The 24,439-nt window shown below is 40.5% G+C and overlaps 3 protein-coding genes across 5 annotated transcripts; all 3 read left to right on the forward strand.

Annotated features, from left to right (window-relative positions):
• The first annotated feature begins 8,998 nt into the window (after window positions 1-8,998).
• LOC142965250 (4-galactosyl-N-acetylglucosaminide 3-alpha-L-fucosyltransferase 9-like) lies at window positions 8,999-10,081 on the forward strand. Its single transcript, XM_076106060.1, has one exon. The coding sequence runs from the start codon at window positions 8,999-9,001 to the stop codon at window positions 10,079-10,081; it is 1,083 nt and encodes a 360-aa protein (XP_075962175.1).
• A 1,678-nt stretch (window positions 10,082-11,759) lies between these two features.
• On the forward strand, window positions 11,760-12,839 carry LOC142965268 (4-galactosyl-N-acetylglucosaminide 3-alpha-L-fucosyltransferase 9-like). Its single transcript, XM_076106083.1, has one exon. It carries the CDS (start codon window positions 11,760-11,762, stop codon window positions 12,837-12,839), a length of 1,080 nt encoding a protein of 359 aa, XP_075962198.1.
• Window positions 12,840-16,561: 3,722 nt separating this feature from the next.
• Window positions 16,562-22,653, forward strand: tmem196 (transmembrane protein 196). 3 transcript variants are annotated; one of them, XM_076106416.1, is made up of 5 exons: window positions 16,562-16,726; window positions 18,918-18,974; window positions 21,128-21,263; window positions 21,678-21,796; window positions 21,941-22,653. In XM_076106416.1, exons 1-5 carry the CDS (start codon window positions 16,562-16,564, stop codon window positions 22,034-22,036), a joined length of 573 nt encoding a protein of 190 aa, XP_075962531.1. In that variant the 3' UTR covers window positions 22,037-22,653. The 3 variants fall into 3 exon arrangements, with proteins under 3 accessions (XP_075962531.1, XP_075962532.1, XP_075962533.1); XM_076106417.1 differs by having other exon boundaries at window positions 21,965-22,653; XM_076106418.1 differs by having other exon boundaries at window positions 16,562-16,708; window positions 21,965-22,653.
• The last annotated feature ends 1,786 nt before the right edge of the window (window positions 22,654-24,439 follow it).

Genomic DNA, 24,439 nt, shown 5'->3' on the forward strand with positions numbered 1-24,439 from the left:
GTGTGTGTGTGTGTGTGTGTGTGTTTTGCAGTCCCTGCTGTGAAGTGTTTAATAGTTAATAAGAGCCTTGTTTACTTGGCAGGGCTGATGCCCACACAGCAGATGCTGCTAAAATGCTGAGAGACATACAACTTAGGAAACACAGGAAATAGATACAACACTTAGTTTGGATATTTCAACAATGTCAACACAAAGTCTCCCTCACTTGTTTGAGAACAATTTAGAAAATATTCTTGCTTTTGAAACGAAGAGGGTAAATGCTACAAAGAAGTGTGTTTCCATTCACTGCATTAGCTATTTGATTTAATGAAAGATGGCTTTTCCCAACACAACCCTGTAATTTTCATTTTAAGTTAAACCCGCTCTGAAAGCAGCACACATGCGTTGCTGCTTTTCACCAGGATTTTCTCATCTTCCCACAAATGCACAAATTTATCACAAAGGAAATGAATCCTCATCAATTTGCCTCAATGTTGTTTGGCTACTCAAAAAGTTTGAAGTTTCATTTTTTGTTTAACAGCTTGTTTTGTATCTTATCACATGATTGATATTTGTATGTGTTTTCTGCCTTTTAGGCAGCAATGGGTTAACTGGAATGTATTCATTTATTTCACTATGTGGATATCAACTTGTGACTCAAAGCACATTCCGAATGAAGCCATCTGTAACTTGATTTGCATTCCATGCAGATGGGAGGAAAACACCACAAATGTACAGTGAGCAGTAATGTAAAACAAAGTCTTTGTAGTCACATATACATATTTTAAGGTGTAGACACCTGATCAACCTCGGTCCAATCTGGCGCCTCTTGTGTGATGTGCCTCAGGTGTGTTCAGGGAGTGTCTTATTTGCCATTCCAGGCAAAGCAGAAAAGAACCAATAGAAAAACACCACGCTCCAAAAGAATAATTGCACTCAAAATAACATGCAAAATACTACCTTTCTGGCTACACTTTGTGACTGATATTTGGGCATGAATGCATTCAGTCTCGTTCTCAAGCAATAAAAAAGAACCCTAACACTATGTGTTTTTGTTGGTTTTGTGTGTGTGTGTGTGTGTGTGTATTTATGTATTTGCTGTTTTCTCCCTGTTCCCCATTTGTGTTAAGCTAAGCTAACATCCAGCATCCAGCTGGTGGTTCATGTTTAGTATACAGACATGACTGGTATCAATTTTCTCAGCTAAATTTCTGGGCAAGAAAGTAAATAAGCGTAATTTCTAAAACATCTAGTAGAAGCACTTCTGGTAGATTTTTGAACTCTGGAGAGTCATGCCTCAGTTTCTTTCAGTTTCCCTCCCCCAGTGCTTTGCTTGCTAACAGGAAACAAGGAGAGAGTGTTCTTTTGTTTTGTGAAAAAACTAAAATGTTCTACTCTGTCATAAGAGTGACTATTGAGTGGCATATAGAGGCTGTCTCCCTCTCTTTCTCTTTCTGTGTCTGTGGTTCTTTTTTGGGAGACTGTGACTGATACCAGCTCATGTGTGGAGTGTTCGTTTTTTTGTCCTGAGTTCAAGGGCGTTGCTCCACCAGTCTCCTGGCACCGACTACAGCAACATGCCCAGCATACCACTCTTGGGATACCTACCACTGAACGACAGTAGCATCCCACTCCAGGGGTATACCTACTGAACAGCATACCACTCTTGTGATAGGTACCTGCCACTGAACAGCATACCACTCTTGGGATACCTACCGCTGAACAACAGTAGCATTCCACTCCAGGGGTATACCTACTGAACAGCATACCACTCTTGGGATAGGTACCTGCCACTGAACAACAGTAGCATACCACTCTTGGGATAGGTACCTACCACTGAACAGCATACCACTCTTGGGATAGGTACCTACCGCTGAACAACAGTAGTGTGTTCATGGGTTCAGTTAAGCCGGTCATTAAGGATTTTATGATTTTATTTGCTTTCTTCTAAACATGCAGTACATTGTGAGTTGTGTGATGTAATACAAATGTCCCTTTATTATTTGTCTTGAGAACATGCAAGACTGCAACAATTATGTATTGAATGTCTATTGTTATTCTTTTATTTGTTGGGAATTAAATGCAAAAGTATTGGGTTGTATTACCCTTTGTAAATAAAAGATAACATTCTGGCATATACCGTAAAATCACCAAAACCCAGTTATCCTACTGCCGTAATCCAGCATACGGTAAGATACAGTAAAAGTAAATTACGGTAGCTTCACCATAACAAAACAGTAAATTACTGGCGTCCCTGCTGCCAGTAAAGTTACCCTGATTTTACGGTGAAATTGTTTAGAGTGTACAGCTTTGAGTCAGGAGGTGAAAGCAGAGCAGAGTGGATTGTGTGCTACTACTGTATATAGAAGAAGACATTGAAAAACAAGAAAGACCAATGTAGAGAGCAAGAGAGTAGGTGAGAGAGAGATACCTGGAGATAGAAGTGCTTCTTTGCTGTGAGCCACAGAGGTGACAAAGACAACCAATTCTAAAATCAATTTAGAGTTGTTGGAGTTTAATTTGTCACAGTACAGCCATCACTATCAAATGTATTCAATGTTTGAAATACACGTTTATGGAATCGGTATATCACAAATGGTGATTTAAGTGATTTCATATATCACCTGTGGGATTCAATGTGCAACTTGGAAGTATTAATGTTTTTAAAAAATACACTTTGCATCGCCTTGGTTCTAATAGTGCCATGAAAAACCCATCTGGCTGACTTAAACCTGGTGGACAAACTGTAACGTGATGAACTGGCAGTGAAACTTGGGGATATGCCAAGCCACCGCGTGATACTATTGGATAAAGTCGTGTGAGTTGTGGGTGGAAGAAGAAGTTATTTAAATGTGACTATCCCCAACGCAACAGAGGATAGTTCTTCAAATTCAAAACAAGATTTGGCCTCAGACGGAGAAAAGGGTGTTGCTCCAACACTGCCTCGGGTTAATTCTTTGTTTGAAGAATAAACTCTACTGCATCGAACTCTGACCGTTTCCAGTGATTTCTTCGAACATCTTTGAGACACCAATAGCTGTAAACTACAGAATAGACAAAGTGTTGGAGCAGTAGCTTGGACTTCATCAACTGGCCCAGCCTGAGCTTTTGTTTTCCGACAAGCTCACACGGTAAGAATCTATTGATTGATGACATAATCTCTCTTTATCTCTTCCTCCTCTCCCTCCTCTTTCATCCTTCAGCTCTTCTCTCCCTTATTCCTCTGCTGTGCCTGTGTCCTCTGTCGTCCTTCCATTCCTCTGCAGGGGTCTCTACACTGCTTTTTGTATACCCCTTCCTTGCCCTCCTTTTTCTGCCAACCCAACCCTATTCCATACACACACATAGACGCACACTGATACACACCATCCTCTCAGGTTCAGGCGCTTTGCCTTATTCATCAGTAGGAAGTGAAACATAACCTCTCCCGTCTTACTCTCACTCCTTGACAGAAGAAAAATAAATGTTTAACAAAAAAATGCAACAGGAAATAAGCAATGAATAATCCAAACTCATGTTTGACAACAAAGTATTTACAGTGAGTGTGTGTGTTTGGAAACATCTGGAGCTCAGGGTTGCAATGGGTGACCAGCTCGCCATATCCCCTCCAACTGTAGCATAAAGAGGCGTGGTCACACACCATCTGGAGTATTTGACGGTCAGAAGTGGGACTCAAAACCCTTTAAATTTTACTTGCAGGCTTTTCTGAGAAATATAGTAGATATGGTGTGTGTGTGTGTGTGTTTTTTCTTGTGCTGCACTGATAATGCAACTCATATACACTCATATACAAAAATTGCTCCGGTAGCTGTGCCTATGGTGTAGAAATGTGATAGAATCTGAATTGTAAGTCGCTTTGGATAAAAGCGTCTGCTAAAATGACTGTAATGTAATGTAATACACAGTTAATAATGTCAGAAAATTGCTCAGTGTGATGTGAGAATGTATGAGTTTGATACTGTGAGTTAATGATGTGAGTGTAACAGGGCCCTCTCACATGACTGACCAAAGTGTCAGACTGCTGTCTATGCTATATGTTATGTCTCGAAACAGTGTGTGTGTGCAAAATGCACCTAATGTATCAAACTAAGTGTACAAAATATATCATGCAGAATGGCCCCATTCATGTGCATTTTATTTTTGTAGTTGGAGGTGTTGCATGTTACTGGACTGAAGTATGACACTCTGCCAGGGGGTCTGTGAAAGGTTATATATATCAGTGGTGGGCCGTCAGGGCCTTCTCTGCTGGACTAAACAGAATCACAAAGCTATAGCTATTTTATAATTTAATAATTTTTCTTAAATACACTACATGTATTATAATTTATAAAAATATTTTTCCCATTATCTTATTATCTCATTGCACAGCTACTGTCTTCCTCAGTTGCTCTGCTTCCAGTGCAGCTTGTTTTAAATTGAGCTTTTATCGAATCAGATTTCACCCCTGTGTCTCTAAGAAGAGAGGCCCGAGGCCTGCAGACTCACAAGTGAATCCCTTTGCAGTTAAACTATTCCTTTAAGGCTGTCGGCTTGTCCTCATGCAGGTACATGGTGAAGAAAAAAAGGGCAGTTCCAAAACATGTCAGATTCAATCCATCACTCTCAAAGACTCAAACTTTCTTCTTACTGAGAAAAAGATAAATAGATTGAGGTTGTGATAGGTTTCACTCATTCATTCATCCTCCACTGGAGTTTATCTTGATAAATGACTGCAGTGTGTGTGTGTGTGTCACTGAATATTTACCGAGACATATTTACTATTTTTAGAGCCATAATGTTTTCATGTCTCTTTCCTGTTGCACTCTGACGCTCGAAGGAGGAGATCGAAAAAATGATTAAGATTTGTTTGACTCATTGGGGCAGGTTGTCATTTTAACTGCCACTCAAAACAATTTCACCGTATAATAACGGTAACTTACTGGCAGCAGGGACGGCAAGTTTTATTATGGTGAAGCTACTGTAATTTCCTTTTACGGTATTTTACCGTATATTTGATTACGGTATGTGATAGTAAGATAACTGGGTTTGACGGTATATGCCAGAATGTTACCGTTTATTTACAAAGGGTAATACAACCCAATACTTTTGCATTAAATTCCCAACAAATAAAAGAATAACAATAGACATTCAATACACAATTGTTGCAGTTTAATACATGTTCTCAAGACAAATAATAAAGGGACATTTATATTATATCACACAACTCACAATGTACTGCATGTTTAGAAGAAAACAAATAAAATCATAACATCATTAATGACCGCCTTAACTGAACTCATGAGGATAACCTCAGACCAGTAGTGCCGAGATCGAAAAGTGGCCGAACAACAGTACACACCTACTGTTGTTCAGCGGTGTGTACCTATCCCAAGAGTGGTATGCTATATGTTCAGTGGTAGGTACCAATCCCTGGAGTGGTATGATACTGTTGTTCAGTGGTAGGTACCTATCCCTAGAGTGGTATGCTACTGTTGTTCAGTGGTAGGTACCTATCCCTGGAGTGGTATGATACTGTTGTTCAGTGGTAGGTACCTATCCCTGGAGTGGTATGCTACTGTTGTTCAGTGGTAGGTACCTATACCTGGAGTGGTATGCTACTGTTGTTCAGTGGTAGGTACCTTTCCCTGGAGTGGTATGCTACTGTTGTTCAGTGGTAGGTACCTATTCCTGGAGTGGTATGCTACTGTTGTTCAGTGGTAGGTACCTATCCCTGGAGTGGTATGCTGTTCAGTGGTAGGTACCTATCCCTGGAGTGGTATGCTACTGTTGTTCAGTGGTAGGTACCTATCCCTGGAGTGGTATGCTACTGTTGTTCAGTGGTAGGTATCTATCCCTGGAGTGGTATGCTGTTCAGTGGTAAGTACCTATCCCTGGAGTGGTATGCTACTGTTGTTCAGTGGTACCATAGTAGAACAATAAACCTTGAGTTTCAAGTTTCCTCATTGTGTAAAAAAACACAAAAGAGACGGATGCTATTGTAACAACTAATTCTTAGGCAGTGCACAAACACATTTTTAAAGAAAACATCTCTGTTCTACATGCGTTTCCCTGTTCGTATTGTCACCATCATGACCTGCAGACTGGGAGGACTGGCAGCTTTTAACACGACAGCTGCATGTAGAACTATGTGGTCATATATTATTAACTAAAGTAACTATGTGTATGTACAGCAACTTAGTACAGAGGAAAACATTGCACTTTTAAATTCACTATATTTATTTAACATCTATCGTTACTACTTTGCAAAATATTGTCAGATAGAAAACAAATGATCAGCATCTAAAATTGGCCGAAGCTCCAAATTTGTTATATTAAAGCAGAGATTTTCAACATTTTTTCAGCCAACGATACAATATAGAGAATATACCAGGGAGCTCCTCATGTAAGACTTTTGTAGCAATTTGATGTTGCACATCGATAGGCTTAGTTTTGTGAGAACACAATAATTATATATATATATATATATACGTGGTGAGAGGTGGCTGGGATGTCGTTTACAGTTACGAGGACAGCCAATAGTTAGAGCACAACAACGCCACCTTAGGAATTGCACCCAAGGATTCACTTTTTCCCACACAGTATCAGGTTTACTAGGACACTCAGGTTCATTATACAAATTAGTAGGAGACGTGGTTCCAATACAAAAAATAATCTTTATTCTATTACAAATTCACAAAATACTAAAAGTATTATTACAATAACTTTGTTCAATGCTTAAAATCCTTTCAGGGGTGCGTTTGCACAATCCCACGTGAAGTATTTCATCTGTTGTAAAGCCACGTTTAAAGTAGTCTTCAATGTACTCACAATACATTTCCATTTCAAGTGTACAGTAACCAGCCAAAGAGCTGCTTCTATGACTGTGTGTTTAAGTATCTCATAATTATGACTTTCTATCTCATAGTTATGACTTTCTATCTCATAACTTCGACTTTCTATCTCATAATTTCGACTATGGGGATATTTTTATTATCAAATCTAATCTCATAGTCACTCATTGATGCCTGCAGAAGGATTTGTTTTGGTCCATGTTTGTTAATGTCATGCAGCCCATCCATAATGCAAATCCTCTGATTTGTATGTTTGTTGTTGGTTTAATAACACAAGTGCTGCAGAGAGGCCGTATTTTTTCTCACACTAGTTCCCTCAACAAAAAATCAATGTGATTATTCCATTGGATTTTGCATTATTGCGGAAAATCTGTGGCAAAGATAATCTTCATAACTACTTGTTAGCAACCGCCTTTTTTCAGACGTCAGAGCTTCAAAATTCAATTTTAGATTGTAGATCTAATACGTTAAAATCTCTTAAACTTGTGTTAACCACAGACCTTATTTCAGGCATCTAACCAAAACACATTCAAAAAAACAACAGTGACTTTCTAGACTAGGGAACTTGAAGTGCAAAAATGGTAACTCATTTCCGAGTTACAACTCCTCCCCTCTGGTAGGCGCTACAGAGCACTGTACGCCAAAACCACCAGACACAGGAACAGCTTCTCTCCGCTGGCCGTCACTCTGATGAACAATTAATCACACATACTGCACTACAACCTCTGTTTGCACTATTACCACCACTTGCACTATCACCTCAATTCAAATATTATTCACATCAGAGGGAACAATATTAACCGTATCATGAAAATGACACCATAGACAAATGAACACAGTAGTAACGATACTTTAGATGTAAAACTCCAAAGCATGTGTCAGAGGGTGTGTGCTCACCACAGTTCATTTTTAAAGCAGGGTTTGCTCACTGCTAAAAGCGATCCATTGTGTGGTCTTTGTGGTGTCACTGTGTCCCTCCAGGTCAGGGGTCGGCAACCTGCGGCTCCGGAGCCACATGCGGCTCTTCAGCCCCTCTGTTGCGGCTCCCTGAGTCTACATCCACACTAATACGTTTTCGTTTTAAACGATCTCCGTCCACATGGCGTTTCAGCATCGTTTTCTAAATGATCTCCGTCCAGACTTAAAACGCCTGAAATCGAATATCACGTGACTATTCACGTACACTGGGCATGGTGGGTGCCGGTGTAAACAGGAAGTAGATTAGTTGCTCAAAGCCGCTAACGTGACTTCAGACGGCCGCTCCGTAGGTCTGATAACGCCGCTGGACACGATGCTCGCTAATCGCTCCAATAACAGCTACTTCCTCCGCAGAAATGCAGACTTTAACTGGACAACAGCTGCTAGTAAAGACAACAAGGTCAGTAATACCTGACCTTAAATAAAAATGTTTTCATATTTTGTCAACTAAAATGTGCTACACATCCTATTACGCCTGTCAAGCGCCTTTCCCTGCAGGTGGCTAATCATGATTTGCAGACCCCCGCCCTCGGTAAACTATCAATGGATAAATCCAAAAAAAGAAAAGTCACGGAGGAAAATAGAGAGTTTAATTCTGCGTGGACGTATTCATTTGCTTTCACTGCCAACGATGCTGGCTTACCTGTATGCTTGATATGTGCAAAAAATGTAATGTTGAAAGTCACTTCCAGAACAAGTACACAGCATTTGCTGAAAAGTATCACGCTGGAGATGAGCGATAAAGAGCGATTTCTCAACTGCTGCAGCAAACTCTCCTCTTCATAAGAGTTTGATATTGTTATAACAGGTAAAATTGCAATAAAATGTCAAGAATTATCTTTATTCTTGTTCTATATTTTCATAAATACAACAAACTATAGTTTTTGTATATATAGTATATTATACTATCTTTTCAAAATAAATTACCATCGTCATAGGAAACAAAAAGTTAGGTTTAGGTAACAAAACTACTTAGTTTGTCTTCTATTTTCACATGGGGAATATATAGGGGTGTGCTGGCTGAAGGATCGCTGTTTGTTGGACCCATCCCTTAATTGCCCCCCCCCCCCCCCCCCCCCCAATCCGTGTGAGCTTTTGAGGTCTTTATACTTCCTACTTACGTTATACTACCTTCAACTTCAATTTAACTCAATTTGTTGCAACTACTGGGGAAATTATCTAAATGTATGCTTCACTTTCTACTTCCACAGATGACGACACCAGCTTCCAAGAAAAAATTTGACTTACGAAAAATAGCTGCTATCTGCCTCATCGGCTCTACTCTGGCATTCTGTCTGTATTTTGAGCCTCCATCTCCTGTTTGCCCCTCTACATTAGCTCATGAGGAATATCTTCAAGGAGTGGATCCAAATGAAAAGCCCATAGTCCTGCTGTGGTTCTGGCCTCGCGGTATTATGTTTGATTTCAAAGCCTGCTTTACTTACTTCAACATTGATAGCTGTGTTCTGACAGCTAATAGATCGCTCTACAACGAAGCACAGGGAGTAATCTTCCTCCACAGAGACATAGACTGGTATTTACAAAACATGCCGCGGGAGCCACGTCCAGCTTTTCAGAAGTGGATTTGGTTACATGTGGAATCGCCGACGAACACAGCAAAGATACCGGGTCTTGAGCACCTGTTCAACTTAACGATGAGCTACAGAAGAGACTCTGACATCCCCGTGAGGTTTGACCTCACGATCAGAAAGACAGAAATTAAAGATGACTTTGTTCTGCCCAAGAAAGACAAACTAGTGTGCTGGATCGTCAGTAACCAAATCCTCGCAACTGGAACAGCTGTGAGAGAACAATATTACCATGAACTGTCCAAACACATCAAGATCCACATGTTTGGTGCAGCCTTTGGAGGGCACCCTTTGAGTTATGAGGACTATTACTCAACCCTTGCTAGCTGTAAGTTTTACCTCTCATTCGAGAACTCGATCCACAGAGACTACTTCACAGAGAAGGTTAACGGGCCCCTCGTGGCGGGGACGGTCCCTGTAGTTTTGGGTCCGCCAAGAGAAAACTACGAGCAGTTCATTCCCGCCGAAGCCTTCATCCACATAAATGATTTCCCTGATGCAAAGTCACTAGCAGACTTTCTACTGAACATGAACGATGAGGCGTATGCACGTTACTTTGAGTGGAGGAAGTTCTACACAGTTGACCCTCATTGGCAGTCACTATTGGTTGAATATGTTCGCCCTATCTGCCTCGCCTGCGACCACATGTCAAGAGACAGGGGTTTCCATGTAGTTCATGACCTCTATGAGTGGTACTTTACATAAAAACGTCAATGAGAACGTCCGATGATAGTGGCTCACACATGCAAACAGATACTTGAGTATTCTGCCCACTGTATTCTGTTTAAAGTTGTCATCAATTGGCTGAAATAAGCCAATTGATCCAATTTAATTGCACATTTTGGGAATTTATTGTCTCTCTAGTGGACAGTTAGCTTTGCTTAAATACTGGAAAAAGGGAGAACCAGCTAGCCTGTCTACAAATAATAATATCACAGCACATAATCCTGTTTTTACACTTGCTACAGGCTAAATAAACAAGATATAACATGTTAATTGGTGAGCTTTAGAGGTGCTGGTAGGCTGATTTTGTTAACGTTATTAATGTATCAATTTTGATAATCTCCTTTAAACTCTTAGTTTCTTAACCACGTCATGTAATCATCGATGCAAGGTGACTAATGATTATTTTACATTTGTTTTACTCTGTAGATGTAATAATTTTAACATTATTTTGTACATAACTTCATATAATCATAATGAAGTTATTTAATGATCGTGTATGGGAATGTCACTAATTCAAGTAATTTTACAGTCAACAACATCTTGGCTCTTTGTACTGATCAACATAGTTATTGTCCAATAAAGACTTAATATAAAGATCCCAGAGGAATTTTGAGTGTTTTAACATACATTTTTCAAAACGCATTGCAACAAAATATTTAACTTTGATGAAAATAAATTCTCTCAAAGTCGAATCTTACATTTTCTAAATGCTGGACAGTTTTTTTTGGTATGTTGGATGCAACGCTGATTACCATGTAATATGTGTGGTATTTGTTATAAATGTACGTTGGTACATAAAGGGTGATAAGAAGCTGTACCTGGAGGGACTTAGGACCCAGCGGAATGTAGGTGAAGGAAACAGGAAGAGACGGAAGAGACGCCACACAAACAGCTGTTCACTGCTAGCTGCCCGGTTCTTGTGTTAAAAATGTCTGCTTAATAATTTAAAAAAACTGCGGTAACGCGTGACAAAATAATTGTCGGCATTAATGAATTAATGCGTTAACGCGATAATAACGCGTTAACTTGCCCAGCCCTAGTTTAAATACATATAACATATGTGCCTGAATGAGGCATCTGAAATCAGACATTTTAAGAAAGATAAGAGACTAATTTGTCCACTTCTCTAATCTTATTGTCTTTTCCTGGATGTTATCTATGTCTGTCTGTGATGGGATTTGGGACTTAAAACATCTATACTGGAATGATGAAAGTTTACAGACACTGCAACATGTTGGCACTTTTTATATCTCTTTTTAACATAACAGACATATGGTCTACTTTGCATGTGGTTTGCTGATTTATTTGCCCCCTAACCTATAATATAAAATGGGAGACAAGTAAATGCAATTTAAGAAATATCTTTATCTGTTGGTGTACTTAATACGGTATAATATGAATGTAATATTTAGTGATCATACTTGAGAAATATTGTCTGGTGTATATGTGGCAGGTAATCTAATCAGGAGATGATGACTTGTCATTTCATCATGAATAAATACAGCTGTATGTTAACTTCTTTGACTTCACCTGAGGAATTCATTCTGTTTAGACTTCTTTAAACTCTGTCACTCTCTTACTTCTTTGAGAATTTAACAAATGACTGTGAATGTGTTGCCAATGATTATGACAATTCCTCTCTCCTTGCAGGTTTAATATGGGCTCTGTTGTTTATGTTTTACGAGCCACCCTGACAGGGATTCTCCTGCTGGCTGGAATCATAGTCCTGGTTTTGGTGTATAGTCAGTCATCTCCATCTCCAAAATGCCATCGTCTCCCGGCTCAGTCAGGGCGGCTGACAAAGCAGGCTAATTTTCCCAACACGAAAAACCAGACAGACAAGCCTTTAATGCTGCTGTGGTTTTGGCCTGAAAACAAAAGGTTTGATCTTCAAGACTGTAAGAAACTTTTCCAAATCAACGGCTGCAGACTCACAGATGATAGATCTTTATACTCCAGAGCTCATGCAGTTTTGGTGTTTCACAGAGCTATCCAGGATGACCTCTCCAACCTTCCCACCTCACCCAGAGCCAGGATTCAGAGGTGGATCTGGTTCAACACAGACTCGCCTAACAACACTCGCAGGATAGAAGGCATTCAAGGCCTTTTTAACTTAACCTTGAGCTACAGGAATGATGCGGATATCCACGTTCGCTGGCAACTTACTCCCAAGAAGAATTCAGGTGAAGATTTCGTACTTCCCAAGAAGGAACGATTGCTTTGTTGGATTGTGGATAGCAACGACCTCCACACAAAATCAGGGGAGGGATACAGCTATTACAGAGAGCTTATAAAACACATCAAGGTGGAGGTTTTTCACAGCTCCTCTACCAACGGGGAGAACTATTTCCTGACTATCAGCAGCTGCAAATTCTACCTTTCCTTTGAGAATTCAATTCACAGAGATTACATTACAGAAACGTTTAATGGACCTCTTGCGGTCGGCACTGTGCCAATAGTTTTGGGCCCACCGAGATGGAACTATGAGGATTTTGCCCCAGGTACTTCCTTCATACATGTAAACGACTTTCCTGACGCCTTAGCACTGGCTCAGTTCCTCCTGGGGCTGGATAAGGATAATGAGGCTTATATGAGATACTTTAGTTGGCGGCAATTCTTTACTGCGAGACGTCATCCTACTGAGGAGAAGCATGAGTTTGCACACGCTATCTGCCAGGCCTGTCGTCACATTGGCACGAACAAGGTGTACAGAGTTGTATCTGATCTGTACAAGTGATTCTTACTGTAATGCTGTTATTGATGTACTGTTCCTCTGAACTGATTGAAAACACAAATTAGAATCTGTTCAGAGAAATACTTGCCGTCTATAAAGTAGTAGTAGTCGTTCAGTCTAATCAATACTGCAAAACATAATGAAATTACTTTAAAATAGGACCAAATTAGGATAGTTAAATCTTGTTTGTTTGTGTTTTATTTACTAATTTGCAAAAGATATTTCATAATACATGTTACGAATAATTGAATGAATTTCACAATAATTGATGTTCATATTTGTTTAAATGTCTTTTGAATTAAACAGCAGAACATATTTTAATTAAAAATAATTGAATCTGCTAAATTAATTGAGCAGCTCATTACTATTTTTCTTATTGTGACAAATAAGTCACATTTGTTTTTCTGAGACTATTATAAGTTTAAAAGTCTGATGTGACACATCTATCACAACTATATTTTTACAACTTTTTAGACATGAATTAGTTTGATAAACATGGTCAGAACAGTTTAGATGTGATGTAGGACATGTTGTCAAAGCATTTGTCAAAGTTAAAATCAAGGATAATACTGTATAAGGAACTTTCCAGGATATTTAAAGTGTCTGGGATCACTGTGTCACTGTGGGTTCTAATGGGTTAAGTTTGTAAAAGGGATGTAAAATGTGATGTTTTGATTGAAACACTGAAGCTTCAGAGCTGTACTGTACATTGAACTGTATTCTGTGTCATCATGTGTGCACTATGGCCATTAAAGGGTCAGTTCACTCAAATTACAATTATATATATTATTTTAACATGCACATTGTTTTATTTGTGTGTTCAGTGGATTATTCAGTGTGATGGGGACACTGCTGAACTGCTAATTCCATTTAACTAGATATTGGTGAGACAATAATCTCAAAAGGTGAAAATGACACTGTAAGGGCCTGAGGGGCAGGGTAGTGGCTGGCATCTACATTCCAGCCAGAAGGCTCCACCCACTCCTTCAGGAGAGCATTGAGATCAGGTGTGGGAAGAGACACACCTGATCCAGATCTCCTCATCAGGGAGGGGAACAAAAGGCAAGGAGGGAAATGGAGCAGAGAGAAGATGACGAGGGGAGAAGAGTGTCTTCTCCTCGGGTGGAAGAAGATTAAGCCCGGTAAGTCGGCTAGCGGCCCGGCTGATTTAGTTTAATTATATAGTTAACTGATCGAGCTCTGGACTGAGCTACGTTTTCTGCTGTTTTGTGTTGGTTGAGGTTTGTTTGATTAAAAACCCTTAAAAACCTGCAGAACTGACTCTGCCTGTGATTGCTGCGCTGCCACTAATTTCTGTCCTCCGTATCTTCCTGTTACAGACACCAAACCACAGCCAACTATCTGCATGGTTAGATAGTAGATGTAACTGAGAAAATGTTTTTTGTTTGATTTGTATTTTGGGTAAACCCTTTAATACCGTTTGAGAACAGCCAATTTACAAAATGAGTTCCCTCCATTTTAAACAACAGGGTGTCACTATTAATGTGTATGTGGTTGCGGGCATGATGATAATACTTAGAGTGGAATAATATGTCTAATGCATTGAAACATTGTATATGTGTTCCATTTTAAATTATATAATGTTAAATGCTATTAAGGGCTCAATATGTAATTCAGTTTAGATTTCACAGTTGAAACTTATTGAATAACATGTATTTGCTGTAATTACAACAATCTATGAGCAGTCCAGGGCCCCGTTCCTCGTAGTGGTTCAACTGAGTCGATCAAATGTCCTATTAGCCACCTTAAATTAACCCGATGATTGAAATCAGGCTATCTTGGTTTCTCAAAGGCTGATCCGCTCTCAAACAATCTCGTTAATTCGAACCAGACGATCAGGATAATTGCGCGTGCCCGTCCTACTTCAAAAGGGGGAAGCGTCGGTCACCGAAACCATGATTTTCTAACAGTACAATGGCAAATAAACTCAAAGAAAGAGCCTATTTTGTCTCCGCTGACGAGCAGGAGATGATCATGAACGCATATGAGGAATTCAAGACCACAATCACGGCAAAATATAACACCGCCACCGCTGCGAGGGCTAGACAAGAAGCACGGCAAAATATCACAGACAAGTTAAATGCATAAGTGTTGGGAAAATGTATAGTATAAATGTGCCTGCTGGCAGTAGGCTTAATAGAATGCATCATCGAATGAGATCTTATAGCGAAAATAATGATCTCAACTCTTTCAGAATAAGTAGATAAAAACAAGCCCAAAGAATATCTAATTGATACGAATTCATATGAGGATATATGTACTGTATGCGCTTATGTATCATGTAGCCTACTATATATCTACACATACATGTATATACATGTATGTGTAGATTACCATAGAACTAGGAGTTTGAATATGTGTGTGTGAATCTGTGTGTGGGCGGATCAGTATGTATTGTATGTATTATTCATAATCAGAAATTCAATCAATTGAAGCAGTGAAAATAAATAGTGTGTGATTCTCTCTATTCTTATCATGAGTCCACCTTAATCATTTTCTACAATAATGATATGCACTAATAACACTGTCATATAATTATGAGTGCTTTCAACCCCCATGTATGCAACGCAGCCATCAAGAGGACATGGGAGCAAGTAAAAACTAAGCACAAACACATTATTCAGAATGGTGAGCCAATACAATATGTGCCATGGTAATGTATTGAACACATCCATAAGTTTATTAAGCGGCAAATAAACTTTACGAACAGCACGGCATGCAGCGGCTTTCCCGATGTTCTCCGCATCGCCGACACTCTACAAAAATGTACCACTCGCAAAAAAGCGCAAGGCTGCATCCAGTCTGTGAGACAGTCAATGCTCGGCTGCGGCGTGTGGTGTTCAATGTATGGCTCGAGAAGGTCTTGTCAATAAATGATTCCTTGTCGGCAGAATCGATAGCGCTCGTATAGGAAGTCATCATGATGTGATAACGGATCTGGAGTTTTAACATCCCAATGTTGATATCACATCCAGTAAGTTTCTAGCACAAAAGGTTGAGGCTTTTCTGTTTCACCGTTTCTAGTAAATCAAATGTTGGCTTATTTTGTCATTTTAATTATTCTGTTTATTGTATTTATATTCCATGCAAGCTTATTTCTTTATCCTCTCTTATTTGATTCTCCTTTAAACCCTGTGTAGGTTTTATATTCGTTTTCTAACCTCTCTTCGTGCTAAACCTACCTTGTTTTAAGTCACACAGTTTAATCAACTGATATAGAATCAGCGATCAAGTCCATTTAACCGAGCAGCACAATGAGCCTGAAGACTGTCGGCTTTATGGTGTTTGATTGTTTCCACATGTGGGCGGAGGCTGCGACTCGTGGTCTCTTGGCTACGGCCCTGGATCGCCAATGTGTATATGCGTGCGCGCGAATTCGTGTGTGTGTGTGTGTGTGTGTGTGTGTGTGTGTGTTTGCAGTGGGGCTACCTTGGACAGCGCCAGGCGACACAGACGCACTTGAGCAAGCGGAGGAACTTCAGCGAAGCGCTTTCTCTTTACAAACAACATCCAACCGCAGAGCCAGCTTTCCTCCTCCAGTTTTGTGTACTTTAACCTTTCTTCTTCGGACCTACTTGTTTGGATAATCCCTCTTTTTCCAGCCGGGCATATGAAGCAGTAGAGCCGCGCCGGGAACGGGAAGCGGACTCCCGTCTCGCCCCCTGTCCGCCTCCTGCTGGAGCTGGAGCGATGCCCGGGGCAGGATGTGCTCCAGCCGCAAGATCCTGTGGAGCCTGCTCCTGCTGTCCGTGGTGGAGGTGGGCCTCGGTGTGGCGAGCATCGTCCTGGGAGCCGTTGGCATTAGCTGGGTCCGGGGCCATCATAAGCCGCAGCAGGGCGACGCGTCCCCGGTGTGGAGCGGACTCTGTGTACGTTCTGGGAACAACTTTTGTCCTTACTTTTCTTCATTTACTTCCAGAGAGGATGAGTATCTCCAGGGGTGATGTGAAGGGTATAGTGGCACAGATAAAACTCAGGGGAACTATCTTCCTTATACACCTTTGAATGTATCTCACAAACATCCCTCAGTAGCAGGCTGTAGCTTAATATCTGGGCTAAGATTTATTGCTGTTTTGTTATGTTTTTGACTGGAAGATATTAGCAGAAGTTGGGTTCTAATTAATTCCTTTAATAAAGTGAGTTTCATGTAAATGCTATCTAAAACTGTAACAATTATAACTCTAACTAACCTCACAATTCAACAAAATATCATAAAAACACTTAAAAAATATGACTTCTTTAAAAGTCTTCCAGGCTTTTCTATGGTTCAAGACTCTGTGAAGCTATATATATATATATATCACACATTTTGTTTGTGTGAGAGCACAGTAAAAAGCATTGTTAAAATTAGACTATTACATTGATTTTTGTTCATACTGTGGTTGTTTATCTAATATTAATCACTAACTGGAAGTATTGAGACCCAGGATGTGGTGAAGACTCAATGTTTTGGTTCTGTTGGTCTTTTATGTAACTAAATGTGTTTGTCCATTAGATGTTAAGAAGCACAGAGTAATTTGGCCTCCTAGATTCCTCTGGTGCCGGTTAAATATTATTTTCATTCATTCATGCATGCTTGAGTTGTTGCGCAATGCTTTGGAGGGTTAAAGCGTTTACGCACAATCATACCCTCACTCCTCCGCATATGTCTCCTCCTGTTACAGTGCTGCTCTCTGACTCACTGTCTTGATTTTGCTGCACATTTCTCGTATATATAACCTTGATTCAACGAGTTCAATATGAGATAAGACTTGCTGAGAATTACTGTAAATGCCTGGAGCTCGGGAAATATAAGTCATAGAGAAATGTGTCTGTACTTCTGCAAAGTGTAGTATCTCAAAGCCCCCTGCGGTATGTAAGTCGCTTTGGATAAAAGCGTCTGCTAAATGACTGTAATGTAATGTAATGTAATGTGGAAATATGTGGAGAGAAAGAAATTGGTGATATTACATAGGTTGTGTGTTTGTGTGTGTATAAAGTTGCTGCAAAGCTGTTATGCTGCATGACACATTTGTGTTCAACCTCACAGCTGTTGAAATCTCTCTGCTGAGTCAGCAGCTGTGACTCGTGATTACCCAAATATCTCATATCAGGAAGTGACAGGCATTAAGACCGACTGACCGCTGTCCTCAAAGTACATTAGATGTCCAAGTATTCTGCTGGAAAGTGATCCTACTTCATTTCTTATATTTGTCAGGACATTTAGAGTTATGTTTCTGTCTACATCAGATTACTTAAATGAATTACTTCAAATATTTTCCCAAGTTATTGGGCAACCTTTTGATAACTGGAAGGTCATCTGTTAACTCTCAACGATTTTTGAGTGTGTAATTTCAAAATCAAAAGCCTCGATCTTTGATCTTTTGTTCGATCTTTGCTCGATATTTAACCAGTCCTTAAAGTTTGTCTTTAGAGGGACATTCCCAGAGTTGTCAATATAGCGTGTACTTCATCCACTGAAGAAGGCAACAAATAGGGCTGAAAGCTCTGTATAAGATAGTAAGTGCACCTTGAGTTACTCTTAATAATGTCAAAGGTCAAAACCTTCAACTTTAACTTAAAATTATTTTAGATTGCTTCCAAATATTCAATAAATGTATTCAAAACGTTAACATTCATGTAACTTAAAGATTGAAAATGAGAAGAAGTCAAGGAATGTAATCCCCCCCCCCCCCCCCCCCCCCCCTACACACACACACACACACACACTGACTACTGCTTCCAGAAACTTTCAGCAAAACAATGCAGCTTGCTTCTCATTGAGCTGTCCCACTTGTAAGCGTACTATGCCAGCGTAATGCGCCACCGTGCTGTTCCTGTTCAGTCTGAATCATTGGCATCCAGGACAACGTGGCTTCCTGCTAGAAGAATAACACACTCTATTTTTAGAGGGAGAAAGTTGCATCTGAATCACCGAGTGTAAACAATACATTCACCCCTTTCCTGTTGTCAGCATGGGGAAGATGGAGTAATACAAATAGATTTCTTAACCAGCCATTTTTGTAAGACAACTTCTGAAACTGCTCATTTACTCATTTGTTGTTCTTTCTCTCTTTCCAGTTTCTGGTCTGTGGGATGTGCGGAGTGCTGTGTGCTCGCAAGAGGACAGGTCTTATTGTAAGTGCATGTATATATTTAGTTCCTCTGTTTCCCACGAGCCTCTTTTGTTGTCCTTTCATATTAGTTTGTGGTCTCTTTCTATAAACTGTATTTTCCTGCTACAGCAAACAGAACAGGCGTTATAGTGATGTGACACATTGGGGAGTCAAAGTGTTGTAAAAGAATAATTCCACATTTTGGGGAATATGCTTATTCTTTTCTTTTGCCATGAATGAGATTGATACCACTCTCATATCTGTACAGTAAATGTGAAGCAAAGCAGGGGTTTCTGCAACAACTTCACCTACTTCCAAGGTGCATGGAGAAGGGGAAAAGTCTGAAGAGGTCGAAACTCCCGCAATAATTTAGGTATACTTGATTGTTTCGATTAATGTGTTTTGGCTTGTGGGACACCCGATGAAGGCCACAAGCCGAGACCCGTTGGTCTAAACAGTTGAGTTGTTCTATAAAGTGTTGCTGGAGTTTTGACCTCATTAGTAAGTAAGATTCTCATAGATTGGTGACTTTTGAGTCACATAAATTATTATAGACTGTAATCATGTTAACAGTGTGTCCTTTGCGGACAAAATTCAAAGTGGATCCAGACACACCATTTTTGAGATGATTGGCATTTAGCGCAGGCAAAAGAGTCTTTGAGAGATGATGAAGATGAATCAGTATTTATTATTGTGTATTTAAAGGTGTTTTTCTTTTGAAAGATCTTTTTTTTTCAACATCAAATACTCGTCCTATTCAATGAGATGACTCGATGATATCGTGTGCTGTCACCCATCATTCATAGAATATGAATCCGTACACATAAACTCTTGTGAATGTGCACTGTGTAGAATGCAAATATATGTACTGTCTGTGTCGTGCACATTTACACATAGTCTTTACTTGTAAGCGTCCAGGAGTAGACAGTCTAAGACCTGTCACCCAAAAGTGCTTGTGTGTACATGTGTGTGTACATGTGTGTGTGTGTGTTCAGTCCTGCAGGTGCGTACAGTGTGCTCTGAAAAAGACGTCTGAGGAAACCAGAGGAGACGAGCAGTCACCTCTCCTCTTCTCTCTCTGTCGTTCTCTCCATCTTTCTTTGCTCAGCGATCGCGTCGCAGTCCCTTTGTGTCCGACTCCTCGTGTTTCTCTCTAACTCTCTCTGTCTCCTGCGGGGAGGGCACTAACGATGGATCAATGTCAGCACAATCTGCTGTAACAGAGACATCCCTCAACCTTTCTCTCCCTCTGTCTCACCCTATCCATCCCCGCCTATTGTCTGTGTCGCCATCTTTAACCTCGTGTCTTTCCCTTTTTCATCGCTCTCATCCTTCTCATCCACCTTCTCTGTTCAATCAAATTCTCCCCAGTCGTTTCGATGCTCTGACTCTCTCCATCTTCCTCTCCTCATCTCTTTCCTTGTTTGCCTGCGGGGGTGATGATTGCATTAGGTTAGTTTGGCTCCGGAGTCCTGCCAGCCGCTTTCCACACTTCACCGGGTAATGAATGAAATTGGAGAAGTCCTTTTCCATGCGGTTAAAGGCACTAAAGGCATCTGTACTGGGAGCAATGAAATATAACCTGAACTCCTGACACAATACACACACAGACACACACACATGCTTGCAAAATCAACGGGGAGTAGAAATAAATCGATTGGATATTGTTATTTTGATTACAAAGTAACGGAACTGCGGTCATTTTCCCATCAGATCCTGCTGGGGAAAATTTGATTTTCATACTGGGTTGGAGTTTTCCAGCTGCTTTCCTATTCTAAGGAGGTAATCTGTAAAATGTGATTAATTAAATACTGAAAGGAAAATCTCACCAACCATCTAACACACAAATCAGACACACACACACACACGCACAAGTACAAAAACAAGTGAGTGATGCAAGCATATTTCCAAGCCGTGCAATATTTCTGGAAGAGACAGTGTGCTTTGAGAGCGATCCAATTTTCTAAAAGGAAATTCGATTTATTTTGACTGATACGCATTACTCATCAGAGCAACTGTCATCCAAAACAGCAGAATGATGGAGATGCAAGCTCAATAGTTTATATATCTTCCAACTCATCACATTTTGTCAGTTTGTTTACAGTTGTGTTGATAAGATATCAAGTCTGCCGTTTGCATCAACATATAACCATTCTCTCTGTCTCTCTCCCTCAGATGATCCTGTTTTCGGCATGCTGTATCTGTGGTCTGATTGGTGGGATCCTCAACTTCCAGTTTGTCCGGGCGCTGAACAAACGACCAGACTCCATGCACTCGATCCATCTCGCTGCCATGACTCTGGCCTGTCTGGGTAAACAAAACATGACAACACAATGTGATGCAATGCAACGCAGCTGAACACACATGTTAATACTGTATGTGCCATGTGTATGCTATCATAATATAGGAATGTTGTTGGAATATATCTTTGTTCAAGTGTTCAAAGAGAATAGTTATATTCAAAGGTTTAAATTAAAAGTAAAGCAGCTCTTTATTTGTGACCTGTACAATATTCCAGCTCAATCCATCCAATAGTTGTTGAGATATTTCAGTTTGGACCCAAATGATGGACAAACCAATAGAGCGACATTGGCATCCTAGAGGCACGACACTAGCATGGCTAAGATAGTATAAGATACTAAAGATGGGACAGCCCACTCTTCCCTTAAAATAAAGAACCATCCCTTATTCCTTCAGCTGGTTCCCCTTCTCCTGTCTTGTCCAGGGATCTCCTCCTGTACCTTATCCACGTGGCTCACCTGTCGCCTGGCGAGCTCCGAGCAGCAGAGGATGTTCCTTGAGAGGGAACACTCGCTACACCACTCGCACGAGATGACCGAGAAGGTAGGAGGTGACAGCAGAAGAGAGCTTCTTGTTGCTCAGCTTGTCAACAGTATGGCCTTAGGCTCTAACAGTTGTAGGAAAATGTATGTTTCGTGACCTAAGAGGATTTTAAAGATTGTGTTTGGGCAGTGTGTGTTAAGTTAGGTGTGTTTGTGTGTCCCCTCACAGGAGATCCTGGACAACTCCAGCAACGGCATTCCTCAGATCTCTTACAACGGACACACCACAGCATCACCATGACAATGTATCACCAATGGCGACTTGCACACACTGAACCACAGAGAGTTCATGAATCGCTTGCTGTAATACAGCATGTACTTCGTTCTAAACATCCTGCGACATACGCAGTAACTATATCCTGAGTGCAGGGGGTGAAGCCAGGTCTCTCAACTTGGAACCCTTTTGCTCTGCCGCCGGAGTGAAAGAAGGACACTTTGACAACAAGATGGAGGCGTTTATGCTTCTGAATGATTATGCAAACACGGGTTCAAACCCCCCCCCCAGATAAACTCAAACCAAAGCCGGGGCGGAGAGCAGCTGTTTGGGTCGTAATTCAGGTGGCAAACATCTGCGTGGCATCATCTGACCTTAAAGCTACTGAGCAGGAAGGATCGATTTTATCCAATGAGATGCCTCAAGGGGATGACCACAAACCGAGCATGCAGCTGATTCACTTGAAGAGCTACTGTTATTTCAGTCTCAGTGTCTTTATTCTCTCTCTCTCTCTGTGTCTTGTTATGGGTTTATGGAATGCAGATCTTGAAATGCAGTTAGCTGTATGTATTGTCCAATAATGGAATGGTTTGATATGAAATGCAGTGATGCGCAATGTACTGTATCGTATATCCATGCTTGTATATCAGGAATCTAGCCTTACCTATAAAGCAAAGATATTTTTCTAAATGCTTCTTATAAAGTGAATTTAATTAAATGTATGACAAATCTGAGTGATGGACTATTTCGGTGGAATTTAGTGCAATATTTTTAGTTCAGCAATGGTTGACCGATTAATTTGCACACAGAGAGCAGCAAGATGAGTTTGGTGTTATCGTCCCAACATATGCAGATTAGGCCTTTCTCATTACACTTAAAGAAAAATACTTTACATGTTTCAGTAAGTGTAGCAAGTGTTGTGAGTTATTACTCACAGCATGCTAACCAAAACACTAAACGTTTCATTTTTTGATAAATGCATGTAAATCTTAAAAACCAAGTGTACAATATCACACATTGAAAACCTGCAGACCACGCTGTCAACATAATCAATATGGAGCAATATTTAGGAAGCACTGCATTCCTATGCGACCACAGTTTAACTCAGGGATACCTTTGGCTCTGCTCGAGGTTCACACACTCATTGTAAAGTTAAGTGATGGAGTAAATCTGTTTTATAGCACCTATCAAACCACCTCTCAACCAACAATAAGCACTATTACCCACACTCACATGCATGCACACAGACAGACACACAGCTGTGACCTCTAATGTAGATATACCATTGCTCTGGCAACATCATGCTGTTCAATAACCTTCCTCCTTATGGTGTTTGCCTACTCCAAAAAGCCCCGCAGTGTGTGTGTGTGTGTGTGTGTGTGTGTGTGTGTGTGTGTGTTAACTAGGGCCACAGCAGCAGAAGCCACTAGCTCTTGCTGACTCAGAAACCACGTCACAATTTATCACTGTGACAACAGTATGGAGTGGGGCGATGGCGCCAAAGAGAGCACCAGATCTGCACTGTGTGTGTCTTTGTGTGTGTGTGTGTGTGTGTGTGTGTGTGTCTGTGTGTGTTTGTTTGTGTATGTGTGTGTGTGTGTGTGTGTGTGTGTGTGTGTGTGTGTGTGTGACATGCTGAATCATGTGACCTCCTGTGGTGCTGCTCTGTCAGAATACAGTAACACTATATTAGACTGTGTGAGAGTGTGTGCGTGCGTGCGTGCAGTAGTTGCTCTAATTGACACCGTAGGTCACCCTAATGATCTTAATGTGCCATCGCAGGTGAGAACGGGATACAGAATCAATGACCGTCTCTTATTAGATGAACAGCTTTACAGAATCCTTGGTAACCCCGCAGTTAACAAAGGGCATGTTGGTGAGTAAACGCCTCATTTTTTAGTGGCTTCCAAAACAGGAAAGATCCATGTCAGTTATGAAAATACTGTCCCAAGCATTTCACTTCAAAAACACATTTGGTTAAAACTTTGTCCTGAAGAGTATGAGAAGCTTTTTGTCTGTGAATGTTTATTACAGGAGTGACTGTACTGGAAGAGTCACCGGATTTACCTGCTGGGTGTGCCCTGCTAGGGCACATTTCACTCTTTCTCTCTCTTCCTCATATTCCCTGTGCAGTGTGTGCAAAATCACTATGATGGAATATTACATGCCACCAGTGTTTCTGTCTGATTTAACCAAATTAAATATTATTACATGCACCTAGTAATAAAAGCATCACCTAAAATAATGAGCTTAAATCTAGATTTAGTAACACTTAATTACATTACCACAAACCAATTGCCATACTGTGAACCTGGGGCATTCAGCGGCCTCTGGGGGGCTAAGAAGCATTCGCCTGCTTTGCCTTGTTGGCTGGGTGGTAACTGTTTTTGTGCCTTTATGATAACTTATAGTAAGTAAATACAATTCTGA

The sequence above is a fragment of the Anarhichas minor genome, unplaced genomic scaffold (genome assembly GCF_050575085.1).
Source record: "Anarhichas minor isolate MPS153535 unplaced genomic scaffold, ASM5057508v1 ptg000033l, whole genome shotgun sequence".
In the NCBI taxonomy this organism is placed as follows: Eukaryota; Metazoa; Chordata; class Actinopteri; order Perciformes; family Anarhichadidae; genus Anarhichas; species Anarhichas minor.